Source organism: Podarcis liolepis, assembly GCF_965112155.1.
Source record: "Podarcis liolepis genome assembly, chromosome: 8".
NCBI lineage: Eukaryota > Metazoa > Chordata > Lepidosauria > Squamata > Lacertidae > Podarcis > Podarcis liolepis.
This window is the reverse complement of record NC_139560.1, coordinates 14,794,393-14,816,576: the sequence shown is the minus strand read 5'-3', so window position 1 is coordinate 14,816,576 and position 22,184 is coordinate 14,794,393. Positions and strand designations below refer to the sequence as shown.

Below are 22,184 nucleotides of genomic sequence, written 5' to 3'. Positions count from 1 at the left end.
AGAAAAGGATGCTGAATTGCACCTGTGGAAGGAATTCTATGGATACTGCCACATGTCCTCTCATCCATAGGCTTGGCACGAGGAAGGGTTTTTCTCACAGCCTACAGATGGGACACGGGTGGCGCTGTGGGTTAAACCACAGAGCGTAGGACTTGCCGATCAGAAGGTCAGCGGTTCGAATCCCCACGACGAGGTGAGCTCCCATTGCTTGGTCCCTGCTCCTGCCAACCTAGCAGTTCAAAAGCACGTCAAAGTGCAAGTAGATAAATAGGTGCCGCTCCAGTGGGAAGGTAAACGGTGTTTCCGTGCGCTGCTCTGGTTTGCCAGAAGCGGCTTAGTCATGCTGGCCACATGACCTGGAAGCTGTACGCTGGCTCCCTTGGCCAGTAAAGCGAGATGAGTGCCACAACCCCAGAGTCGGTCACGACTGGACCCAATGGTCAGGGGTCCCTTTACCTTTACAGATGGAGCAATGCCGGAATTGCTCAAAGATGGCCTTAGACAATGCATCTTTTAATGACCCAATATTACTACTCGGCTACATAGGACGTTTTGCAAGGTTGACCAAGACACAATGTAGGAAGAGCTCCCTGAGAAGTCGGCAACAATAATCTACCGCCCTGTGGGGAATTTTTACCGCTTTGTGAGAAAAGCAGTATTCAATTTATGGCTGGGGGAGCACCTACAAAGCTCTTCTGCGGTTGCACAGTGAAGTCGAAGGCATGCAAAGCGGAAACAAATTCAGTGTCAGACAGGTTTCTAGAGTTTTACATCTTTAATTTAAAACTTTGCCAAGAACCAAAAAAAAAAAAAAATGGTTACAAAAAGAGAAATTATCTACAAAAAGAAGTACTCATTTCGTAACAGAAGCTGCCGGTGGCAGTTTGAGAGTGAGGAGGGAAAAGTGCTTCGGGTGAACAAAAACCAAAGTAGTGCGAAGTGCCCAAAAGTGAGCTTCTGACATCCAGGAAAGGCACATGGTATTGATCTAGGATGGACACCAGGCTTGGATATGCACCAGTTGCATGTGGACGGCTAACATGCTAGTGAGAAGGCAGGCTAGAAGTCTTCCTGCTGTGTTCCCTATGCAGAGATGCAGGGACACATTCTGATAGCCAAATCCAGCTTTGAGAAGAACTGGTCTTCCACAAGACTAGACCACTGCAAAAATCAACATGGGCTCAGGGAGGAAAAGGAGAATGTCACTGGCTTAGGTGTTCGCTAATCAAGCCACCCCTCACATGCACTGCAACATGGTACAATTGCTGTACCACATGCCCTTCCTGAATATCTGACTTTTGCTTTAAGATTATGGTGCAGACAGAAATTTCAGACACCGAATCTGCCCCCTTCTCTGCTCCTCTGGTGTGTTTTATACTTGTAAAAGGGGTGGAAATCATTGCTCCGTTCAGGATGACCTAGCAGCTTCCTGCAGAACTAGGAGCTTGGGTTGATAGGACAGCAATCCTCGTGGCTTTAGAGCCAAGCTACAGGTTCCCTTTAAAAACATGCTTGGTTCTTTGAGCATCAGCAACCACTGCAAGCAAATGAGGGGTGCTACTTTCCCCTTTCTGCTACCAGGGTTCAAGTGAGAAGCTGTGCAATGCAGGCTTAATAATGGTCCTTGTTGGCTACACAAGATTGGCAGGTCTCTTCAGCTGCGGCAGGGCTGCTGCCATTCAGCATCGGGGGAATGGGTCTGCTAAAACAGTGCAAGAGATCTCTTAAATTAGAGCCATGCTACACCATTCAGAAGTAGTAGTATTTCCAACAGAGGCGGAGAACTGAATGAGTGGATTCCTCCACCTTCACAAAGACCCCAAAATATCCCTGGCTTTGGAATGCTAGCTTGCCAAGGAGGAATTATTAAAGCTATGGAAAGCTATTCTTACTCCCTCTTCCCCTTCATGGAGTACTTCCTACATAAGAACATATTCAGAGCTGCGATTTCCCACCTACATTATGAAGTTGGCTGCACCTCGGGCTTAAAATGGATGCGTTGATTAGCTCTATGATCAGTATAGCTATGGGGTTGTAGCCAATTAGATTTGACTCAGAGTAGACTCATCAGAATTAATGGACCCAAATTAGTCATGTCTGTTCATGGATTTCACTTTGGTTGTAATCCAGTGTTCCATTCTACAAAATGGTCTTTGGGAGAAACTCAGCTTTTTGTACAGACCAACCACAATACCTCACGCAATACAGAGACCAATTTCTCCTAGAATGCAGAGAAGACAAAATCCCAATCCTTAGAAGTATTCACAATGAGATCCTGTTTTTAGAACCTGGGTTGGGGTAACATTCAAAATTTACACAGTATGAAAAGAGAACAAGCAGCCTTGGGCAAAAAACTGCATACACAGCTGAAACTTTTGCTTTCTGGTTTCGGTACAACTGTTCCCACTGCTGAAGAGGCAAGCCTAGAGTGCAGTGTTAAGAAGCTGCTTGACTCTTTGCCAATGGAACCTGTTGTGTGAATGAACAGCAAGCAAAGCTATACTGTCACCGTGCACATGGGGACAGCCAATTCACAAAACCACCAGGATTAATTCATGACAATATGCTGTAGGACTTTGGGTTCCCACGTGCTACAAGCCAGAATTAATGACAAATACATTATGGCCTTGGGGAAATGCCATCTTTTTTATTACAAATATGTATTTTTAAATCAAGCAAGAGCCACCGGAAGGTTTATTACCATGAGGACACTGCTAAATGATTTCTTAATCTATACGTTTTTCCACTATCAAGACACATAATTGCAAGGTTTCTGTTTTCCTCAATGAAGACTGCCGCAGTGGGTTCACACCTCTGGGAAAGCAAAATCTGGTGAAAATATCGCTCTCTCGCCAACCCCACCCCAGTTGAGTAGACAAATATACACAGAGCCAGGATAGACAACACAATGCCCTCCAAATGCAGTTGGCCCCGATGAGGGTCTGACAACATCTCAAGGGTGCCCCATTGGCTACACCTTTGATGCATGGAGAAATATCAGTAGCAACTGCAACCCAAAGCATTCATAATCACTTCTACAGCACTTTCCATGTTTGCAGTGCTATGGAAAGAGTGCCTACTTTGCGCAGCTGGGTGAAATGTTTTGCAGTCCCATTTTGCAGGTGGGAACACAGGTGAGCACAACCTGGTGTGGTTTGCTTGGGGATGGGGGAGAGAGGAAGAGGAACAAACCAGCGGATTGGGAGGACAAGGTTAGGTCTGCTTTCTCCTCCCTCTATCCAAATATCTCCAGTGTCACCCCACATAAAACAGTCATCAGTCGTTTGATACCCATTACTCGTATTATAATCGAGCAGCTTAACTTGCAATGAAGGTTACTACTGAACATTCGCAGGTACCCAAATTTTCTTCCAGGATGAGAAATGTTGAAGCACCGGTTGGTCGGGAGTCTTGTTTGAAAACACAAAATAATTTTTGCTAACTCTCCAACTTTGTTTTTCACGGCTTGCCTTCCCCTTTACAAGATACAAACCCAAGCATGATTACCTTACAGATTCCAAAGAACTGAGTTTTGTCTCAGTCCTATGCATGTTATTTACTCGGAAGTAAGCCCCACCAAGTGAGTGTGTGCACAGGACTGGCATTAAAGTGCCCCCAATCTACAGCTGAAGAGGCAGAGGCATTTAGGTGGCCGCAGCAAAAATTTCCCAAGAGAGAGCTAGCGCTCTGCCTCAGTGGCCTAGGTTCGCATCTCCTCCAGTCAAAACACATATCTGATGCCTTACACAGGAAATTTTAGGCTCTGATCCTGCTAAATAAATACCAACATAGCTATCAATACCCGAAGAGCTCCTGCTAGTTAGTATTACAGCAAACTCTGAAGTAACCCTTTTTACCACCAGTTACTGTGTTGGACAATTCTCTGACCCAAGGAGTAGATTCTTACTGGACTGTAGGGCTCTTACGCAATGAAAGGCGTGAAATTCAGATGCAACAACATAAAATTCACCTGAGGAGAGGTTGGTAAAAGAAAATACACTGTGCTAGACAATATTAAAAATATGTGTTCTTTTTTTTTTTTTAATGGCAGCACTGAGTTGAGCACTATTCAACAGCCTGGAGTAAAATCTATCTTGTGCCTTCCGTTGTGTCATCTTCCACCAGGAACGAAAAGAAAAAGTTAAGATTTCTTAATGGGCCAGACCCAATTGCCCTCGAGCAAACCCAGTTCTTGAGTACACTCCTCAGTAGGAGCCATTCCTGTGAATGGTTGAAGATGTCCCGCACACACAAAAAGGAAAAAAAGAAGAAGAGAAAAAGCAGGAAGTTCTTTCACTGATCGCCCAGCCGGAAACCCTGGCCCCAGTTGTGTCTCCCTTCGCCCTGGCGGTTCTCTGCAGGCCTGCGCATGCTGGCAGGGGGCACCCCAAATCCAGAGACTCCTCCTCTCCTGTTCGGCAGCCAGTGGTACCTGGGGGCCAAGCAAAAGAGCCGTTCAAATATGCCTGGTCTTTCTGAAATCAGGACTAGTTCCAGCTTTGTGGCATTGTGCGTGTAGAATCTACACAGTAAGAGCTATAAGCTGGCCAAACAGCAAAAGGATTGGATGACATATGGCTAAGATACTGTTCAATCCCACCCTGCCCCTTCGAGCGCAGTTTTAACCTAATTGGAACTGTTTTGGCAGACCCCCTAACAAGTCTGAAGCTCTTTTTGACAGTTTACATTCTTTTATCAAACACTCAGATCTCAAAAGCATTGCCCTTCCTAGCTTAGTGGGAGGGAAAGCATTGCATATTAATACATTAAAAGTAAAGGGACCCCTGACCATTAGGTCCAGTCGTGGCTGACTCTGGGGTTGCGGCGCTCATCTTGCTTTATTGGCCGAGGGAGCCGGCGTACGGCTTCCGGGTCATGTGGCCAGCATGACTAAGCCGCTTCTGGCGAACCAGAGCAGCGCACGGAAACACCATTTACCCTCCCGCCGGAGCGGTACCTATTTATCTACTTGCACTTTGACGTGCTTTTGAACTGCTAGGTTGGCAGGAGCAAGGACCGAGCAACAGGAGCTCACCCCGTCGCAGGGATTCGAACCACCAACCTTCTGATCGGCAAGTCCTAGGCCCTGTGGTTTAACCCACAGCACCACCTGCGTCCCTTATTGATACATTAAGAAGTGCTAAATGCCCCAGTTTAAAAATGGACGATCTGTCACATTTGGCAGCAACTGCAAATGTGTCACCTATGGGTTCCAGGAAGTGCTAGGCAGCTCTCTTAAGAGATACAGCAATTATTTCTCTCCTCGAAACGGTGTGGATGTATCCCACTCTTTGGCTTTGAACTGGGATAGAACCAATATGTTTTCTGAGAGAGATTGGGAGTATGTGTGCTTGCATCAAGAACTGGACAATATCTAGTTTTCAGCATTGTGATATATCAACAGCTAAATATTGGTATATGCTGATATATCGCGATGTCTGAAATGTATCTGCTGCTGCTTCCTCCCCACGTTAATTCAGAAAGACATTTTTGAGTAAGCATGTGTAAGCCAGTTTAAGTTGAATTGCTTGTTTTCAAACTTCATTTTACAAGTCTATTGTCATCTTACCCCTTCCTCCTCTTCGATTCAAAAGTTTCAGTTGAAAAGCTTTCCTTATTCGTTTTGCTGTCAGAGATGCATGCTCTGATAAATGTGGAAGACCCCATCATAGATCCAGCAGACTGGAAAAGCTTGCTTGGGTCACCTAAATTCTCTAGTTATCACTGTTATAAACCCTTTTTTTCAAATAGGATAACTCAAATGTTTCCTAATAAGCCACCTGATTTTCCTTTTAAAAACAGAGAAAACCTTTTAAAACAACTTACAGGAACTGAGGCGTTGATAGGAAATTTCTTCCTCCCAAGTCTATTGGATATTTAAACATTAAGAAAAAGTACAGGTGGCCAACCAGGTTGCCAATCAGCTCATTGATGATACTGCAGGGAGAAGAGAATGGGATCAACGTTTAACAATTCTGTAGTAAAGCATTTTCTGCTGCCGACCTGAAGGCAATCTATACACACCGAACCTTGGTTGCCCTACCATACAACCAAGGAGACTAAGCTGGGGCTAGAGCAGGGGTCTGCAACCCGCGGCTCCGGAGCCGCATGTGGCTCTTTTACACCTTTGCCGTGGCTCTGGGCGCAGGGAGGAGGCGCACTGTGCGCCCTGACACTCCCCACTGTGGCGGGCGCTGTACTGGCTGTGACGTTGCATGGGGGCGGTGCGTGCGTTAGTCACGCACCATCCCGACGTCACCTTCCCAGTTTTGCGGCTCCCAGTTTTTTTCCCCCTTCGGAAACGGGTCCAAGTGGCTCTTTTTATCTTAAAGGTTGCAGACCCCTGGGCTAGAGGAAAGGGCAGCTTTGGGCTCCTATCCCTAAGAGGAGGAGGAGTTTGGATTTGATATCCCACTTTATCACTACCTGAAGGAGTCTCAAAGCGGCTAACAATGTTCTTTCCCTTCCTCCCCTACAACAAACACTCTGTGAGGTGAGTGGGGCTGAAAGACTTCAGAGAAGTGTGTCTGGCCCAAGGTCACCCAGCAGCAGCATGTGGAGGAGCGGGGAAGCGAACCCGGTTCACCAGATTACAAGTCCACCGCTCTTAACCACTGAACCACGCTGACTCTCCTGTATAGCAGCAAAATACTCCTATATTGCTATACTCCTGTATAGCAGCAAAAAATGTACCATACAAAGCCACAACTCCTAGCAATTACCATGCTCAAAGGACAGGCTAAAAAATAAGGCAGACATAAGAGTCAATCGGGCACAGGAAGTTCTTTTCCTTCCCGCATTCACCTTTTCTTTCAGAGAGGGAAGGACACAGGAGCCTGCTGCTCGTGCAGGAGCAACTGCAGCTTGAGCAGGACTGGTACTATGGCTGGGACCTTTCGCCATGGAAATTGCTCACTGAGAAACCCACCAGTGAAGATCTGGAGGTTAGGTCAGTGGAAGAGCTAGGCAATGCAAGGGAAAGGGTGTCTCCTTGCCACTGCAAAAAAGGCTACTGCATTCACACACATTCCTCTTAATTATCCAGATGTTTCAGATGTCCTTCGGGGTATGGAAGTAAGCCACATGTTACTGTAAGGACTGTATTTACTGTAATAAAAACGGGTATTTGGGAATACTTACGAGCCTCCAATGATATAGTTGAATCCCAGGATAACCCACGGTAGATAGCATGCCTAGGACAACAAGAGCACATGCAAACTTGCTGTGAGCAAGGAAACTGAAGAGCGCAATTTAGTCTCCACCTCCTTCAGAATTCTCCAAATACAAGTCCCTGACAGAAATATAGCTAGCTAAATACATTATTGAGCATTTAATGTACAGGGGTTGCATCCAATGTTGATGACTTCCACTTGCACAACAGAGCTCAACTCCATCTGCTCATCTCTGAAGCCCACTGCACACCCTGAAAATCTGCTCCAGAGGGTTGGGGTCCATTTTGGAGCATATTTGAGGAGCAGAGAAAGGCAAAGTCAGTGGCTGGCTGGCCCCTGAGAGAGCAGGCTGCTGGACTAGGTGGGCTATTAGGCTGATCCAGCGGGCTCCAGTTGGATCAAACAGAGCTCCGCTCGCATCACTGGAAACAACCCCATGGTTATTTCATGACATCATCATCAACATCATCATAATTTATTATTTGTACCCCGCCCATCTGGCTGGGTTTCCCCAGCCACTCTGGGTGGCTTCCAACAAAGATTAAAAATACATTAAAATACCACACATTAAAAACTTCCCTGAACAGGGCTGCCTTCAGATGTCTTCTAAATGTTAGGTAGTTGTTTATCTCTTTGACATCTGATGGGAGGGCGTTCCAGAGGGCGAGCGCCACTACCAAGAAGGCCCTCTGCCTGGTTCCCTGTAACTTGGCTTCTCGCAGTGAGGGAACCGCCAGAAGGCCCTCGGCCCTGGACCTCAGTGTCCGGGCAGAACGATGGGGGTGGAGACGCTCCTTCAGGTATACTGGACTGAGGCCGTTTAGGGCTTTAAATGTCAACACCAACACTTTGAATTGTGCTCGGAAACGTACTGGGAGCCAATGTAGGTCTTTTAAGACCGGTGTTATGTGGTCTCGGCGGCCGCTGCCAGTCACCAGTCTAGCTGATATAGACGTTTCCCCCCTCAACTATGGAGGTTTTGCTCTATCTAGTCGGCAGCATGTAATTCACATTTTAGAAGTACAGTACCTCTCCCTGGGTTGCAACATGCTATCAGGACACCCAAGTTGCAGTTAAATCCCCTTCAGCTTTTTTGCTCCATCCCTTGCCTCTGCTGGCATAAAATCTCTCTCCCGACTCTGCCTTTCCCTCCCATCCTGCACTGCCTTTGCCAATATTTTCCTTGTCTGTACACCTCCTCATTGCATGCCAGACAAGGATGACAAATCCCCTTCTCCAATCCTAACATTCCATGATAGCATAGCCCCCACAACTACGTATCTGGCAGCCAAGAGAAAGCATGGCGATCTGACATGAGGTGACTAGTAGCATCAGGGAGGTGGGTAGAGGTCAAGGAGCTCTGCCAGAAGCCCATGCCTGGCTGCAGCATCGCAAGGTGTTTCTAGAGCATACAATGTGGTATAAAGACATTGCCATCTCACACATAGGTCTACGTCTATTGTGGCCAAGGCACATGATATCAACTTTGAGGCTACCCTGCAGAAAGGCTTGGAAGTGAAACACCTTTAGAGGCAGCAAAAGAGCTCCTCTGATGCCAGTATCCCTTTAAGAATCTGGGACAAGTAGTCACCGGGGGGGGGGGGACTGCCTCCCTTCCCCAGTGAGTGAGCAAAGTTCCTTTGATATGGGCAAAATGCTTGAGGAAAGGGGAAAGCCCTTTGGCCTTACCTTAAACCGTGTCCCAAACCAAAATGTCACAATCATGTCTCTGTTCAGCTGGGCCCAAACGTAAAGTACGGACATGATCAAGGGAATCATCAGCAGCTACAAGGGAAGCAAGAGAATGAAGAGACAAAAAGATTGAGATTTGGTACAGGAGACCTAAGCAACTGCAGAATGCTCAGAATAAAAAGAAACGCAGAGGCCTGTTTAGTGTTCTCTCCAATTTGCACGTAACTTCAAACCTGGATTTAGTATTATGGAAACAAGACTCTGGTGCGTGTCTCCTCCCCACTCCTGACATGGTTGCACAGGGGAGTTTGAAATCTCTGCCTTCTGTTTTTGATTAACTGTAGCATGTCACTTGAATTTGAGAAGTGGTTATAACCTTGAGTTGTTATCACTAACTATAGTTACAATTATCCATAGCTTAGAGTTCATCCAACACACTAAGCTGTGGTTCATATAAAACAGATGAAGAAGTTTCTGATATTCTAACAGCTGTGCCAGAGCAAGCAGGAGAGAGAGCACAGAAGCCCAAAGCTTGCTGTGGCTCTTTCATTGATGCTTGCCACAGAGAGGTCTCTCCACACCTGACAGCACATCGTCATTAAGAAAATGTTTTAGAAAGGCATTTTTCCTCTTTGCCCCAGGCTCCCTAATTTAAGATCCTCCAAGCAGAAAGCAGCCTATCACCAGACAGGACAGCATGCCGGGGCGTGAGAAATCTGGTTTTGCTGCCTGTCTCAGATAGCAAATACAAAGGCCTGTTGTCAAGATCAGTCAAACCACAATACGTGGCTTGTGGGCTGCCTTCAGCTTAGTGGGTCACAAGTGATGAAGGATTGGTGCACAGAGAAATACTTGGTTCCTAGCCTTGTTTATTCCTAGAATTAAGTCCCACGGATTTGCCGCCATCTCACCGAGTGTATTTTCCATGGAAATATACCTCGGATCGCAGCCCTCGAGATTACAGGAGTCTGCTCAAATTATAGAAATAAAAATAGACTTTAAAATTAAGTCCAGCTATCCCCTCCTTATTCTGCACTGACAGAACTGAGCACTAACAGGGGACTTGCAGGTTTTTAGGCCTCCTTATTCATAACATCCATATTGGTTCTTGCGTAATGAGTTCCATCGCAAGAAAAAATGGTGTTGATTTACTTTCAACAAGATCTTTTTAAAAAGCTAATGTGACCAAGAGATGTGATTGTGCATTTGGCAAGGACAGTTTGACAGAGGTGTCAGCACCAGGCTTGCTTAATTACCTGAAAGTTATATTACACACACACACACACACACACACACACACACGTCTTAGACAATGAAGGCTGACTGGCTATTTTAGATGCAAAGTTAAATACGATTCTTCTCTGCAGTGCAAAATGATGCATGCATTTGGGAGAACTGGGCACGAGTGGCTTAGAAGGACCTGAAATGGAAACCCTCAGAGAGAGTGGGGAGAGGTTGGGCCCAATGCAGCTGGCGAGGAGTTCATGGATACGATCCCAAGAAGTGCTCTTATGAAACTCCCAGGAAATGTTTCAGCCTCAAAGTCTCACAGTGGAAACGTAATCAAAAGCAGGAATGCACACCTCTCCCTCTTTCTGGAAATCAAAAGGTCTTACAGCTCCTAGAGCCCAAATATGGGATTCTGAGTTTGAGAAGAACAGGGTGCAGTTGGAAACCCTGCCTGAAGCTCCAGGCGCGTCTCGGAAGTTCTCCTTCCTACAAAGGGCAAAGGCTTTATGGCAGCTTCAGCTGAAAAGGAATGCACCTACGGCACACTCACTGTTGACATTGGTAAGACTGCTTATCACCTGCATAGAATGCATTCAAGGGGTATGATGTGGTTTAGCATCATTACACCAGCGATGGAAAACTGGCAGTTTCCACATATTGCTGGACTCCCCAACTCCCATCAGTCACAGTCAGCACAGGCAATGATCAGGGACAATGCGGGTTGTAGTCATCTGGATGGTCAGAGGTTCCCAACCCTACCTTACATGAATAAGCCTTAAGCCTGTGTAATTTCTCCTTCCAAAGCATGCCTGTGAGAAGATCAGAAGCCCTGGCCCCTATTTTCAACGTCCAATGCCTAATCTGCGGTCAGCTTCCTAAACCTGCTTCTTTCGGCCACACCACAGAGAAAGCACAATACATCCTGTGTGGACACGATGCAAAATTGCAGTTAGATAAGAACAGAAGGGAAAGCTTCCAATCTCTCCTCCTTGCAGCTGCGTGAGAGGAGCAGGGGAGCCGAAGAGACACATCCACAAAACAGTATCGACTAATGTAAAATTTACCTTTGCACAGTAGACAAAACACCCACCCACACCCCTTTCTCTGTCCTCCAGGCAAACATCAAACATTATCAGTGTTCAAGGGCAACTTTCAATGCAAAGCAAGGCCAATCGTGTGAGAGACAGACAGACAGACAGACTTGGGGAGGGTGTGGTTGGGGAAAGTTCTGAGAGAGATGGAGGGTCGCAGCAAGGTATTGTTAAAACCTGAATGCAGCCATTTTCTCTTAGGGTTATTTCACCTACAGTTTTGCACTTGGGTATCAGCAGAAAATTCACACCAAACTTGCTGAACAGGAATGATGAGTGTTTTGCTCAGTGCTCTTTCAGGTGTTCAGAAACGCAAACTGACCCTTTTTCTCCCTGCCAGCACACTGGTTTAGATGGGAGAGTATTGAATACACATAATCCACTCTGATCTGGCCCACATGAATTCTGTACAAGTAGATGAAAGACCTGGCACTTTAGAAGCCAGGTCGCTTTGAAAACAGACATGCTTACCTGCATATTCATTGCCAAACCAGTAATCTTTCATTGTTTCACTAAGGAAAACCAAACTAAAACAGAAGACAAGAAGCACAACCTTGTGATGAGGCACATTTAACTCAAGGGACTAAAAGAGCTGGACAGAATCTGTCTGGGAACCTGCAGCATGGCTTTGAAACAGCCTGTGGAAATATTGCTGGTGAGAGAGCAAGTGAATCAGATTCAACACAGTACAGTGCAGAAGAAAAGGTTCTGTTAGCCGGACATACTAGACACTGCCATTACTGTTCTGCAGGCAAGCTTCAATGGACTCAAGTGCAACCAAGGATGTGCCTGCTCCCCTCTCACCTCTCCTCCGGCAGGACCAGGAGGAAGACTTCTGCAAAGTTTAGTTCTGCTTTCAAAGAATCTCATCTTAGCATTAGGTACAAATGAGATATCCTGGTGTAACACAGTTGCCAAATCTGAAGCTGCCACGGTTAAACCATTAGTCATTTTAAGCCAGGAGTCCTGTTCTTTTACAGAATGCGAAGCCAAGATTCCTCGAAAGCTAAACTCAACTTGGCAGAAGTCCTTCCCCTAGCTACACGAGAAGCGGACAGGCACAGGCCCAACACTTCACTCTGAGCTCCTTAAGGCTCAGCCACTCAATCAGGGTTTAGTACAGGACCAGTGATGCCATATTATAAAACTATTTATACAGCATCTTTCTGAGGTTGTTTTTTTTTTACTTGCAATCCTTACGACTATTCCTACACGTACAGACAAACACAAAGCCACCAGATATCAAAGAGATAAAGAACTACACAACATTTAGAAGACATCTGAAGACAGCCCTGTATCAGGAGGTTTTTAATGCTTGACGTTTTACTATGTTTTTATACTGTGTATCTGAAGAAGTGTGCATGCACACGAAAGCTCATACCAAGAACTAACTTAGTTGGTCTTTAAGGTGCTACTGGAAGGAATTTTTTATTTTGACTATGTTTTTATACGTGATGGAAACTGCCCAGAGTGGCCAGGGAAACCCAGCCAGGTGGACAGGGTATAAATAATAAAGTTATTAATAATAATTAACAACACATCATAGTAAAAAGGGGGCAGAAAGGAGTGAAGCAGATTAACTTGACTAAATACTGGCTTTGACCTGTAAAGCCTTAAATGGTTCAGGACCACAATAGCTCAAGAACTGCCTCTCTCCATATGAACCAACCCAGACCCTGTGATCATCACCTGAGGCCCTTCTTTGTGTGCTCCCTCCACAAGAGGACCACTACATGAGAACGGGCCTTTTCTGCGGTGGCTCCCCATTTGTGGAATGCTCCCCCAAGGGAGGCTGATTTGGCGCTGCCAGGCGAAAATATTACCCTTCTGCTGATTAAACAATCTATGGCCTTTTGAATGTGTTTGTGGGAGGGCGGGTATTAGGTTCTGTTTTCTATTATATACAGTGGTGCCCCGCAAGACGAATGCCTCGCAAGGCGGAAAACTCGCTAGACGAAAGGGTTTTCCGTTTTTGAGCTGCTTCGCAAGACGATTTTCCCTATGGGCTTGCTTCGCAAGACGACAATGTCTTGCGAGTTCCTGCTGGTTTTTTTTCCTCCCCCCCCCCCCTTTTTCTAAGCCACTAAGCCGCTTATCAGCTGATCCGATAAGCAGATAAGCTGCTAAAAGCCGCTAATAGCGCTAATCCGCTAATCCGCCAATGGGCTTGCTTCGCAAGACGAAAAAACCGCTAGACGAAGAGAATCACAGAACGGATTCTTTTCGTCTTGCGAGGCACCACTGTATTTTGTGTTCTTGTTTTGTATTTTTACGTTACGAACAGCCCTGTGATCTTCAGATGAAGGGCGTTATACAAATTTAATAAATGCTACTACAACTACTAAGGCCATGCAGTGGATGTGTGACTGAACACAGGTGAGGGCCACACAACAGACTCCCACCCCTCTGCAGAACTCAAACATGCCAAAATGTTGCTGTAGCAAATAAAAAAAGGATACAACTATGCAGATCCAATTAAAGAGAAGCATGAACATATAGTCGGCGGGTCTTCCATCGAAAGCGCCTGTGAACAAAAGAGTGGCGTTAGAGCGAGCTGAAACCTTGGCAGTTGTATTTTTTTTAATAAAATATTTATTACTTTTTTTTGAAATATAACAGTAATAATGAAAAAGGAAAAAGGAAAATACAAAATACAAAATACAAAATAAAAACATACATTTTTCCTTTTACTTATTTTCTTTTAACTTATTTCCCGGACCTCCTCATACCTCCCTTTTTTGCATTCCACTTCAATTTATTGGTTCAGCAAACCCTTGCCATTAGATTTTAACCCATTTATAACCCTTTTTTCATATTCCCTTAAATCATTACAGCTGGAAACCCCTTAGTTGCTATCCAACATCATTCTATCATTCATTAATTTTACAAAATTTCTGTAGATAGTCTTTAAATTTCTTCCAGTCTTCTTCCTTGGCAGTTGTTTTGCATTGTTCCCCCCAGAGACACTGGGTGGATCTTAAGGGCTATGATTATATTGCACGACACAATTGCGGCTTTCATTCAGAGGAAGAAACGAGAGGCTGATTCGTTTCAGGAGCCCGTAGGAAGAGTCAGGGAAGGTTTTTCTTCCACTTAAGAAATGCTTGGGGGAAAAACTGGCTGTTTTAATAGACACGAAATATCTCATCTCCACATTTAGGAAGAGGAAAGCCTCTTTATTCAATATGGGTACCAGCTTTGTATCTAGCACTATTTTTCTGCAAAAAATACAGGAAACAAAGCTGCAGTGCATCTTTGAGGTACAGTCATACCTTGGAAGTCAAACGGAATCCATTCGACTTCCAAAACGTTCAAAAACCAAATCGAGGCTTCTGGTTGGCTGCAGGAAGCTCCTGCAGCCAATTGGAAGCCATGGAAGCCCCGTCAGACATTTCGCTTCCAAAAGAACGCTAAAAAGCAATCACTTCCGGGTTTGCGGCGTTCGGGAGCCAAAGCTCCAGGGCGTTCGGAATCCAAGGTATGACTGTACCAGTGAATTCAGACCACACAGGAATAGGACAGAAGCCTCAAAACAGGACCTTAATTCAAAATAACCAGCCTCCATTTTCCTCTCATTCCCAAAACCCTCACAGGACAAGTGTCTGAGCATGCCCCCAAGACTAGCATTGCGCGCGCGCGCGCGCGCACACACACACACACACAAAATTGAATTTTCATTAACCTCCCATGGGTCCAGACTATCATAGGTACTCTGCCCAGGAACCTCTCCCACTAGAGGGGAGAGGCTGTTTTCACAAATTCTGCCTGCAGCCTCGTGCCCCTCAGAAAGCTGCTCCAGAAGGTGACAGCTAGGAGGCAGTGCTAAGGGCTACACAAAGAATTGGTGGAAGCTTGGATGCAACCCTGCGAGTTCTGCATCTTAGCAAGATGAGATTCTCACAGCTCCATTGACAGAGCCCCTGCCTTGTATGCATAGGGTCACAGATTCAATGTCTGGCATCTCCGGGTAGGGCTGGGAGAGTCCCTCTGTTTTAAATCCTGGACAGCCACTGCCAGTCAGTGCAGACAGCTTGATGGACCAAAGCCTTGACTCAGTATAGGGCAGCTTCTTATGCATCCGAATTAGCATCTATCTCCACAAGATGGACCCAGAAGGTGATAAAAGAAAATGGAAAGTAACTAGTGCCACTGAATGTGAAAACTAAATAGTATGTTATATATTTGATGTTACATTACCTGTTTCTAATCGTGATGAATACTGATACAAAAAATATAAGTTCACCAGGTAAAGAAACCCCGTTCCTGGGCCGACCGGAAAATAGAAGGTTGCTGTGATTGGCCTCCAGATCTGTTCAAACGTTTTAAAGAGAGAGTATGAATTCAGAGGTTTATCACAGTGAAACAACCGAGAGTCTTGTGGCACCTTAACTACTGACAAATTTATTATGGCATAAGCTTAGCAACTCCACATGATGCATGGTATGTAAGCCTCACTTGACTAGCAGATGGGAGAGAAATGTAGGGGGGTGAAGTCAGAGTAACAATCATTTAAGACAAGAGCTTTCCAAACTGTGTGCTGCAACATGTTAGTATGTTGGCTGCAGTTTGTACATGTGTTGTGCGAATGCTCCCCATGCTCCTCCTGGGGCTGGAAAGGGGTTAGTTAAACCTCCAGCTTGCTTGTAAAACTGAATTACTGTGTTGCAAAATGATGCACATCCAAAAAGTATGTCAGTGAGATGAAAAGTTTGGAAAGCTCTGATCCAAGAGCATGGCAGTACACAAGTAACTTCTCCTTGGAGGACCCAAATTTATACATGCTATAGAAATGAAGTACAGTGGTACCTCGGGTTACATACGCTTCAGGTTACAGACTCCGCTAACCCAGAAATATTACCTTGGGTTAAGAACTTTGCTTCAGGATGAGAACAGAAATCGTGCAGTGGCAGCACAGCGGCAGCAGGAGGCCCCATTAGCTAAAGTGGTGCTTCAGGTTAAAAAACAGTTTCAGGTTAAGAACAGACCTCCAGAACGAATTAAGTTCTTAACCCGAGGCACCACTCGGTGGTTTATTTCATATATATAACAGCATTTAAATAACACTTAATATTTCAAAAATCTCCAGGCAGTAGGTGGCTACGTCCCCAGTGCTATATTGTAGGACTTGCACAAGCATCGCCTGTCTTTACACACAAAAAATAGAGCACATTCCACCTGTTCTAGCAAGCTCCCTGCCTATGTCATTTCCAGCCCTGCTAACTCTGAGTAGCAGCAGCCACAAAAAATAGCCTTGCCACAAGGGGCTGATCATGCTTGCATTTCTGACACAGAAAGAAGTCATCCACTTACAGTGAGGGGGGAAAGTATTTGATCTCCTGCTAAATTTGCCCGTTTGCCTTCTGACGAAGAAATGACCAGTCCATAATTTTAATGGTAGGTTTATTGTAGCTGTGAGAGACTGAATAACAACAGGAAAACCCCCAGAAACCCAGAAGACAAAAGTCAGAGATTGATGTGCATTATAATGAGTGAAATAAGTATTTGATCCCTTTGCAAAAGATGACTTAGTACTTGGTGGCAAAGCCCTTGTTGGCAATTACAGAGGTCAGACATTTCCTGTAGGTGGCCACCAGGTTTGCACACGTCTCAGGAGGTATTTTGTCCCACTCCTCTTTGCAGATCCTCTCCTAGTCAGTAAGATTTTGAGGCTGATGTGTAGCTACTCGAACATTCAGCTCCCTCCACAGATTTTCGATGGGATTAAGATCTGGAGACTGGCTAGGCCACTCCAAGACCTTAATGTGCTTCTTCTTGAGCCACTCTTTTGATGCCTTGGCCGTGTGTTTTGGGTCATTGTCATGCTGGAATACCCATCCTCGACCCATTTTCAATGCCCTGGCTGAGGGAAGGAGGTGCTCACCCAAAATTTGACGATACATGGTCCCGTCCATTGTCCCTTCGATGCGGTGAAGGTGTCCTGTCCCCTTAGCAGAAAAACACCCCCAAAGCATAATATGTGCCCCTCCATATTTGACGGTGGGGGTGGTGTTCTTGGGGTCGTAGGCAGCATTCCTCCTCCTCCAAACACAGCGAGTTGAGTTGATGCCAAAGCGCTTGATTTTGGTCCCATCTGACCTCAACACTTTCACCCAGTTCTCCTCTGGGTGATTCAGATGTGCATTGGCAAACTGCAGACGGGCCTGTACATGTGCTGTCTTGAGCAAGGGGACCTTGCGGGCTCTGCAAAATCTCAGTCCTTCAAAGCTTAGAGTGTTACCAACTGTTTTCATGGTGAGTATGGTCCCAGCTGCCCTGAGATCATTGACAAGTTCCCCCTTGGACAGCTCTTTGGTCTTGGTCATGGTGGCTACTTTGGAATCTGCTGGATTGATTGCTTCTGTCGACAGGTGTCTTTTGTACAGGTACTGTAACGAGCTGGGATTACAGGTAATATCTCTCGCTTAGAGCAGGTGCTTCTAATCTCAGCTTGTTACATACAGTGAAGATGCCAGGTAGCCTGACATCTGGCTGGTTGATAAGGGATCAAATACGTATTTCACTCATTATAATGCACATCAATCTCTGACTTTTGTCCTCTGGGTTTCTGGGGGTTTTCCTGTTGTTATCCTGTCTATGACATTCCTTCTTTTGGATGCCTCCTTGAGCTCCTTCTCTTCTCAAGATCTTCCTGAGCATTTTGATCAGGGGGATGATAGCAGGTCCCCAGTACTAAATTACTCTTGGGGTCCAATATCACCACCTAACAATTCTGTGGTGGAGTCTGCCCCTTTTGGGATTTCCATCTCATGGGACTCTGTGTCCTCTTTGACATGCAGAGCAACACCACCTCCAGAACACCCTTCTCTGCCCTTCCTATAGAGTCCAGATGTGGAGACAACTGTGTGCTACCATTGCCCACTATGCCCAATACATCTATTCTCTCTTTTAAAACCAAGCATTCCAGCGCATCCATTCTGGCTTGGAGGCTTCTATAATTAACAAATGAACGTCTATTCATGATCTTTGTTTCCAAACGTATCTGGCACATGCATTTTATCCTACTTTACTTTGGCCTCTTTGAATTCCTATAACGTCCCCCTTGCACGATACATGTTCATTCCAAACCAGCTGTTCCTCCAGTGACCAACTTAAAAGCTGCTCTGTTACAATGCTAATTTTAAGAACCAAGTTCTTCCCTGGTTCAATGAAGCCTGTCCCTTTCATAGAAGCCTAGATAGTTCTATAATGTTTCCTCAGTGCCTAACAAATCCAGATTCTTGTCTCACAAACACATTGAAAATATTTAGCTGGTCATGTATGTAGGGTGGGTAACATTTCAGATAACACCACCTTGAAGGTGTTCTGTTTATGGCTGCTTTAAGATGGCGATCCTGTAAGCCTAGCAAGGGCCAGATGGAAACCTATTCTGCCCTGGCCTCCTCACCCTATTAATGGAACTGTTACCTTGACATTTCAATACTAGGGCAAAGGGACTTTGTTAGCCCAGGCTCCCCCTCACTTGTAGAGCAAGCGCTGCGCCCATGAACAAGCATCACATGCCTGCTTTACTCCTAGCATCTTGGAAGCAAAAAACAATAACCTAACAAACCAACCAACCAACAAACAAACCAGAAAGACTTCCGTCATTGTTCCTTATTATATCCAAACTAGAAAATGATTAAGCATAATGGTTTCTGATCAAACCAAGATGCTGACACTAAACTCTTGGCTTCATATACTGTATTGTTCACTCATCTGCACAAAAAAGGGGGTAAAGTGGCTGCACACAAAGTACAGTGGTACCTCGGGTTAAGTACTTAATTTGTTCCGGAGGTCCGTTCTTAAACTGAAACTGTTCTTAACGTGAAGCACCACTTTAGCTAATGGGCCCTCCTGCTGCCGCCACGCTGCCACTGCACAATTTCTGTTCTCATCCTGAAGCAAATTCTTAACCCAAGGTACTATTTCTGAGTTAGCGGAGTCTGTAACCTGAAGCGTATGTAACCCGATGTACCACTGTAACAATGTTTGATTTTGAGTTATTGATGATGTTCAAGCTTTCAGATGCGGCGAATGAGTTTCAGGACTTACTGTGGGAATTTGAACCCATGATGGTAAAGACCTAAACATTCCCCACTAAACCGTGGTAGTGTGCTTTGCTTTCAGAAAAGAGGCAGGAACTCCTGGGCTCAAAACAAGGCACCTTTTCACAGCTCCTCACCCATTCCCGTTTAAGAAGGGAGGAAGCAAACGAATGAAGAAACCCCTTACAAGTGGTGTCCCATCCCCGCAACAAGTGGCCATGACAAAGCACTGACACTTCCCGCGTGGCTCCCTCGGGTGGCACAAGGGGTCAGTGCGCCTGGCTGTCAACCAGAAAGTCGCTGGTTCGAGCCCACCCAGGGACGGCGGTAGGCAGCTGTCCTGCATCGCTGGGAGGGGGCTGGGCTTGATGAGCCCTGGGGATCCCCTTCCAACTCCCTGCGATCCACTGACAACCAGCGCTGCCGAGCCCCACGCCGTCTCCCAACAACTACAACTCCCGGCATGCACAGCGCCGCGCCGCGGGTGAGTCTTAAGCGCCAGGCTCGCGCCGAGCATGCCGGGAGTTGTAGTCCGCCCACTCGCTTACCTGGAAGCGGTTGATGAAGGCCTCGGGCCACAGGAAGAGGTAGAAGGGGCTGATGAGGCCTAGCTTGCCGACGAGGGGGACCGCGATGGCGCCGGCGAACCAGTAGCGGGTGATGAGCGGGATGCTCCGGAACCATTCCCCGAGGTCCGACATCTCCCCTCCGCCGCCGGTCTAGCCGCTGCGAGGCCTGGGCGTCTGGGGCCTTCCGCTGCCCGACGCGCTCGCTGGAGCCGCTCCTATGACAGCCAAGCCGCGGGAGGTGGGGCGGTGGGAGGGGCCCGCCTTCCTCCGACGTGGCCGCGCCGAATTCGGCCGAGCAACGGCCGCTTCCGGTTTCCGCCTTTTCCTCTCTTTGAGGAGGGGCGGGGCGGAAGGAGCGTCGCCGGAAGTTCCGGCTCTTAAAGGGACAGCGGGCGCCGTTTCTCACCCCTGTTTACCAATACACGTGGGAGCGTGTTGGGGGGAAATATAGAAACGCGGAAGTAATACAGAGGCTTGAATTTGTTTTTTTAACTGTTTATCCTGACCCCAAGTCATCCCTGTTTGCTGCAAGCCGCGGCACGAATGTTCAATAAGTGCGCTTTATTTAAATGCCAATTTCAAGCATACACTATCCCAGACTGGCTTACTAGTATCAGAGGGAACAAAATAAAATAATTAAAATAAAATAAAATAATTCCTTCCAGTAGCACCTTAGAGACCAACTAAGATAGTTATTAGTATGAACTTTCGTGTGCATGCTACTGAAATAAATTTTTTATTTTATTTTATTTATTTATTTTATTTTGTTTTGACTACGGCAGACCAACAGGGCTATCTACCTGTAACTATTATCAGAGTGTGTGACACTTTAGTTGTAGTGCATTAGTTTTTCTCTCTCTTCTCTAAACCGATCTGGGTGAATATAAATATTTAAAACATTGGCGTGTGTATATACACACACACTTTTTGAAATATGGCAACCCTAGATTTGCGGATAAGTGTCATATATATATTTCAGAGCTTACATGACACTTAACCGCAAATCTAGGGTTGCCATATTTCAAAAAGTGTAATTACTGACTCCCGCAGAGTTGAGCTTTTTTTTAAGGAAACCACCAACGTTGTTGAGCTTTTTGGGGGAAAACCTCAGCTACAAATACAGTACTGTAGTTTGGAGCTGTTTCCACTGCTTTTTCCACCACATTGTAATACATCTGGGTTTTCCCTGACATTTTTCCGATTCTGCAACATTTCCCAAACCCCATTTTTACACCCGAAAGCCAGGACATGTCAGTATTTTTGGTGACGTGTGGCAAGCCTAGCAAATCTCCACCTCTGCGTGGGTACTGGGCCCCTCTTGAATACCTACCACAATGCATATGTTTTTAAAAGGCGCATGAACAGACTTCCAAGAGAGATGGTGGACTCTCCTTGCTTGGAGGGAGGGTTATCGGATTAGTTTGTTCTTGGTCTCGTTATGCATTTTGTGTTTTTGTTTTGTATTCTTTATGCTGTGAACCTCCCAGAGATTTTTGGATGAAGGGTGGTATACAGATTTAATAAACAATAATAATTTTAAGCAGAGGTTGCATGGACATCAGTCATGTATGCATTCGATGATATTCCTGCATTGCAGGGGGGTTGGACTTGATGACCGCGGAATCCCTTCCGATCGATTATTCTTGCACCATGGAATGCCTTCTAATTACGGTGGGCGGTTTATTTTTAAAACAAGTGATATTATTATCATAGCTGTCAGCCTTCCCTTTTTTGCGGGAAATTCCCTTATTCCAGCGCCATTTCTCGCTGCGATCCCGGATTGTTAGATATCCCGTAGACTGTCCCCGGGACAGGTGAGGCTGCTGATCCCTTATTTTCAAATCTGAAAGTTGACAGCTATGTTTGTTTATTTATTTATTTATTTATGTTGCAATACATATGTGAAATCTTTACATAATGATACTGAGCACCCGGATTTTTCCGTAACAATACATATACATTATATTCGTAAATTCACATTTTCACATTTCATTATGTACTAACATTTATCCCTTTCTTATTTCTTGCCCTGTGTCTTCCTTCCACCCATGCGTGACTTCCTTATTATTTTATAACTTTATTACTGAGATTGTATGCTTGTATCTCAATAATGAAACATTCAGCCTTATATATCTGCTTAGCTTAACTTAACTTTGTGAAATCATTCTATACATACTAACAAGTGATATTATTATTATTATTATCATTTAAAAAATTTATACACCGCCATACACCTGCAACTCTCCAGGCGGTTCACAGGATAAAATCAGAATATATAAACGCAGAATGCATACATTTAAATCGGTTTCGACCACTAAGAGAAGGAAGAATGAGAACCCAAGACAACCTTGCAGCTAAAGAATAAAAGCAAACTTTAAAGCCTCC

The 22,184-nt window shown here is 45.5% G+C and overlaps 1 protein-coding gene across 1 annotated transcript; it reads right to left on the bottom strand.

The window, feature by feature from the left end:
• Window positions 1–756: 756 nt before the first annotated feature.
• DERL1 (derlin 1) lies at window positions 757–20,125 on the bottom strand. Its single transcript, XM_083517035.1, has 8 exons — window positions 19,779–20,125; window positions 15,383–15,494; window positions 13,645–13,709; window positions 11,657–11,683; window positions 8,862–8,957; window positions 7,141–7,193; window positions 5,827–5,937; window positions 757–4,432 (listed from the first exon to the last, which is right to left on the bottom strand). The coding sequence occupies exons 1-8, from the start codon at window positions 19,929–19,931 to the stop codon at window positions 4,294–4,296; spliced, it is 756 nt and encodes a 251-aa protein (XP_083373161.1). The 5' UTR covers window positions 19,932–20,125; the 3' UTR covers window positions 757–4,293.
• Between the last annotated feature and the right edge of the window lie 2,059 nt (window positions 20,126–22,184).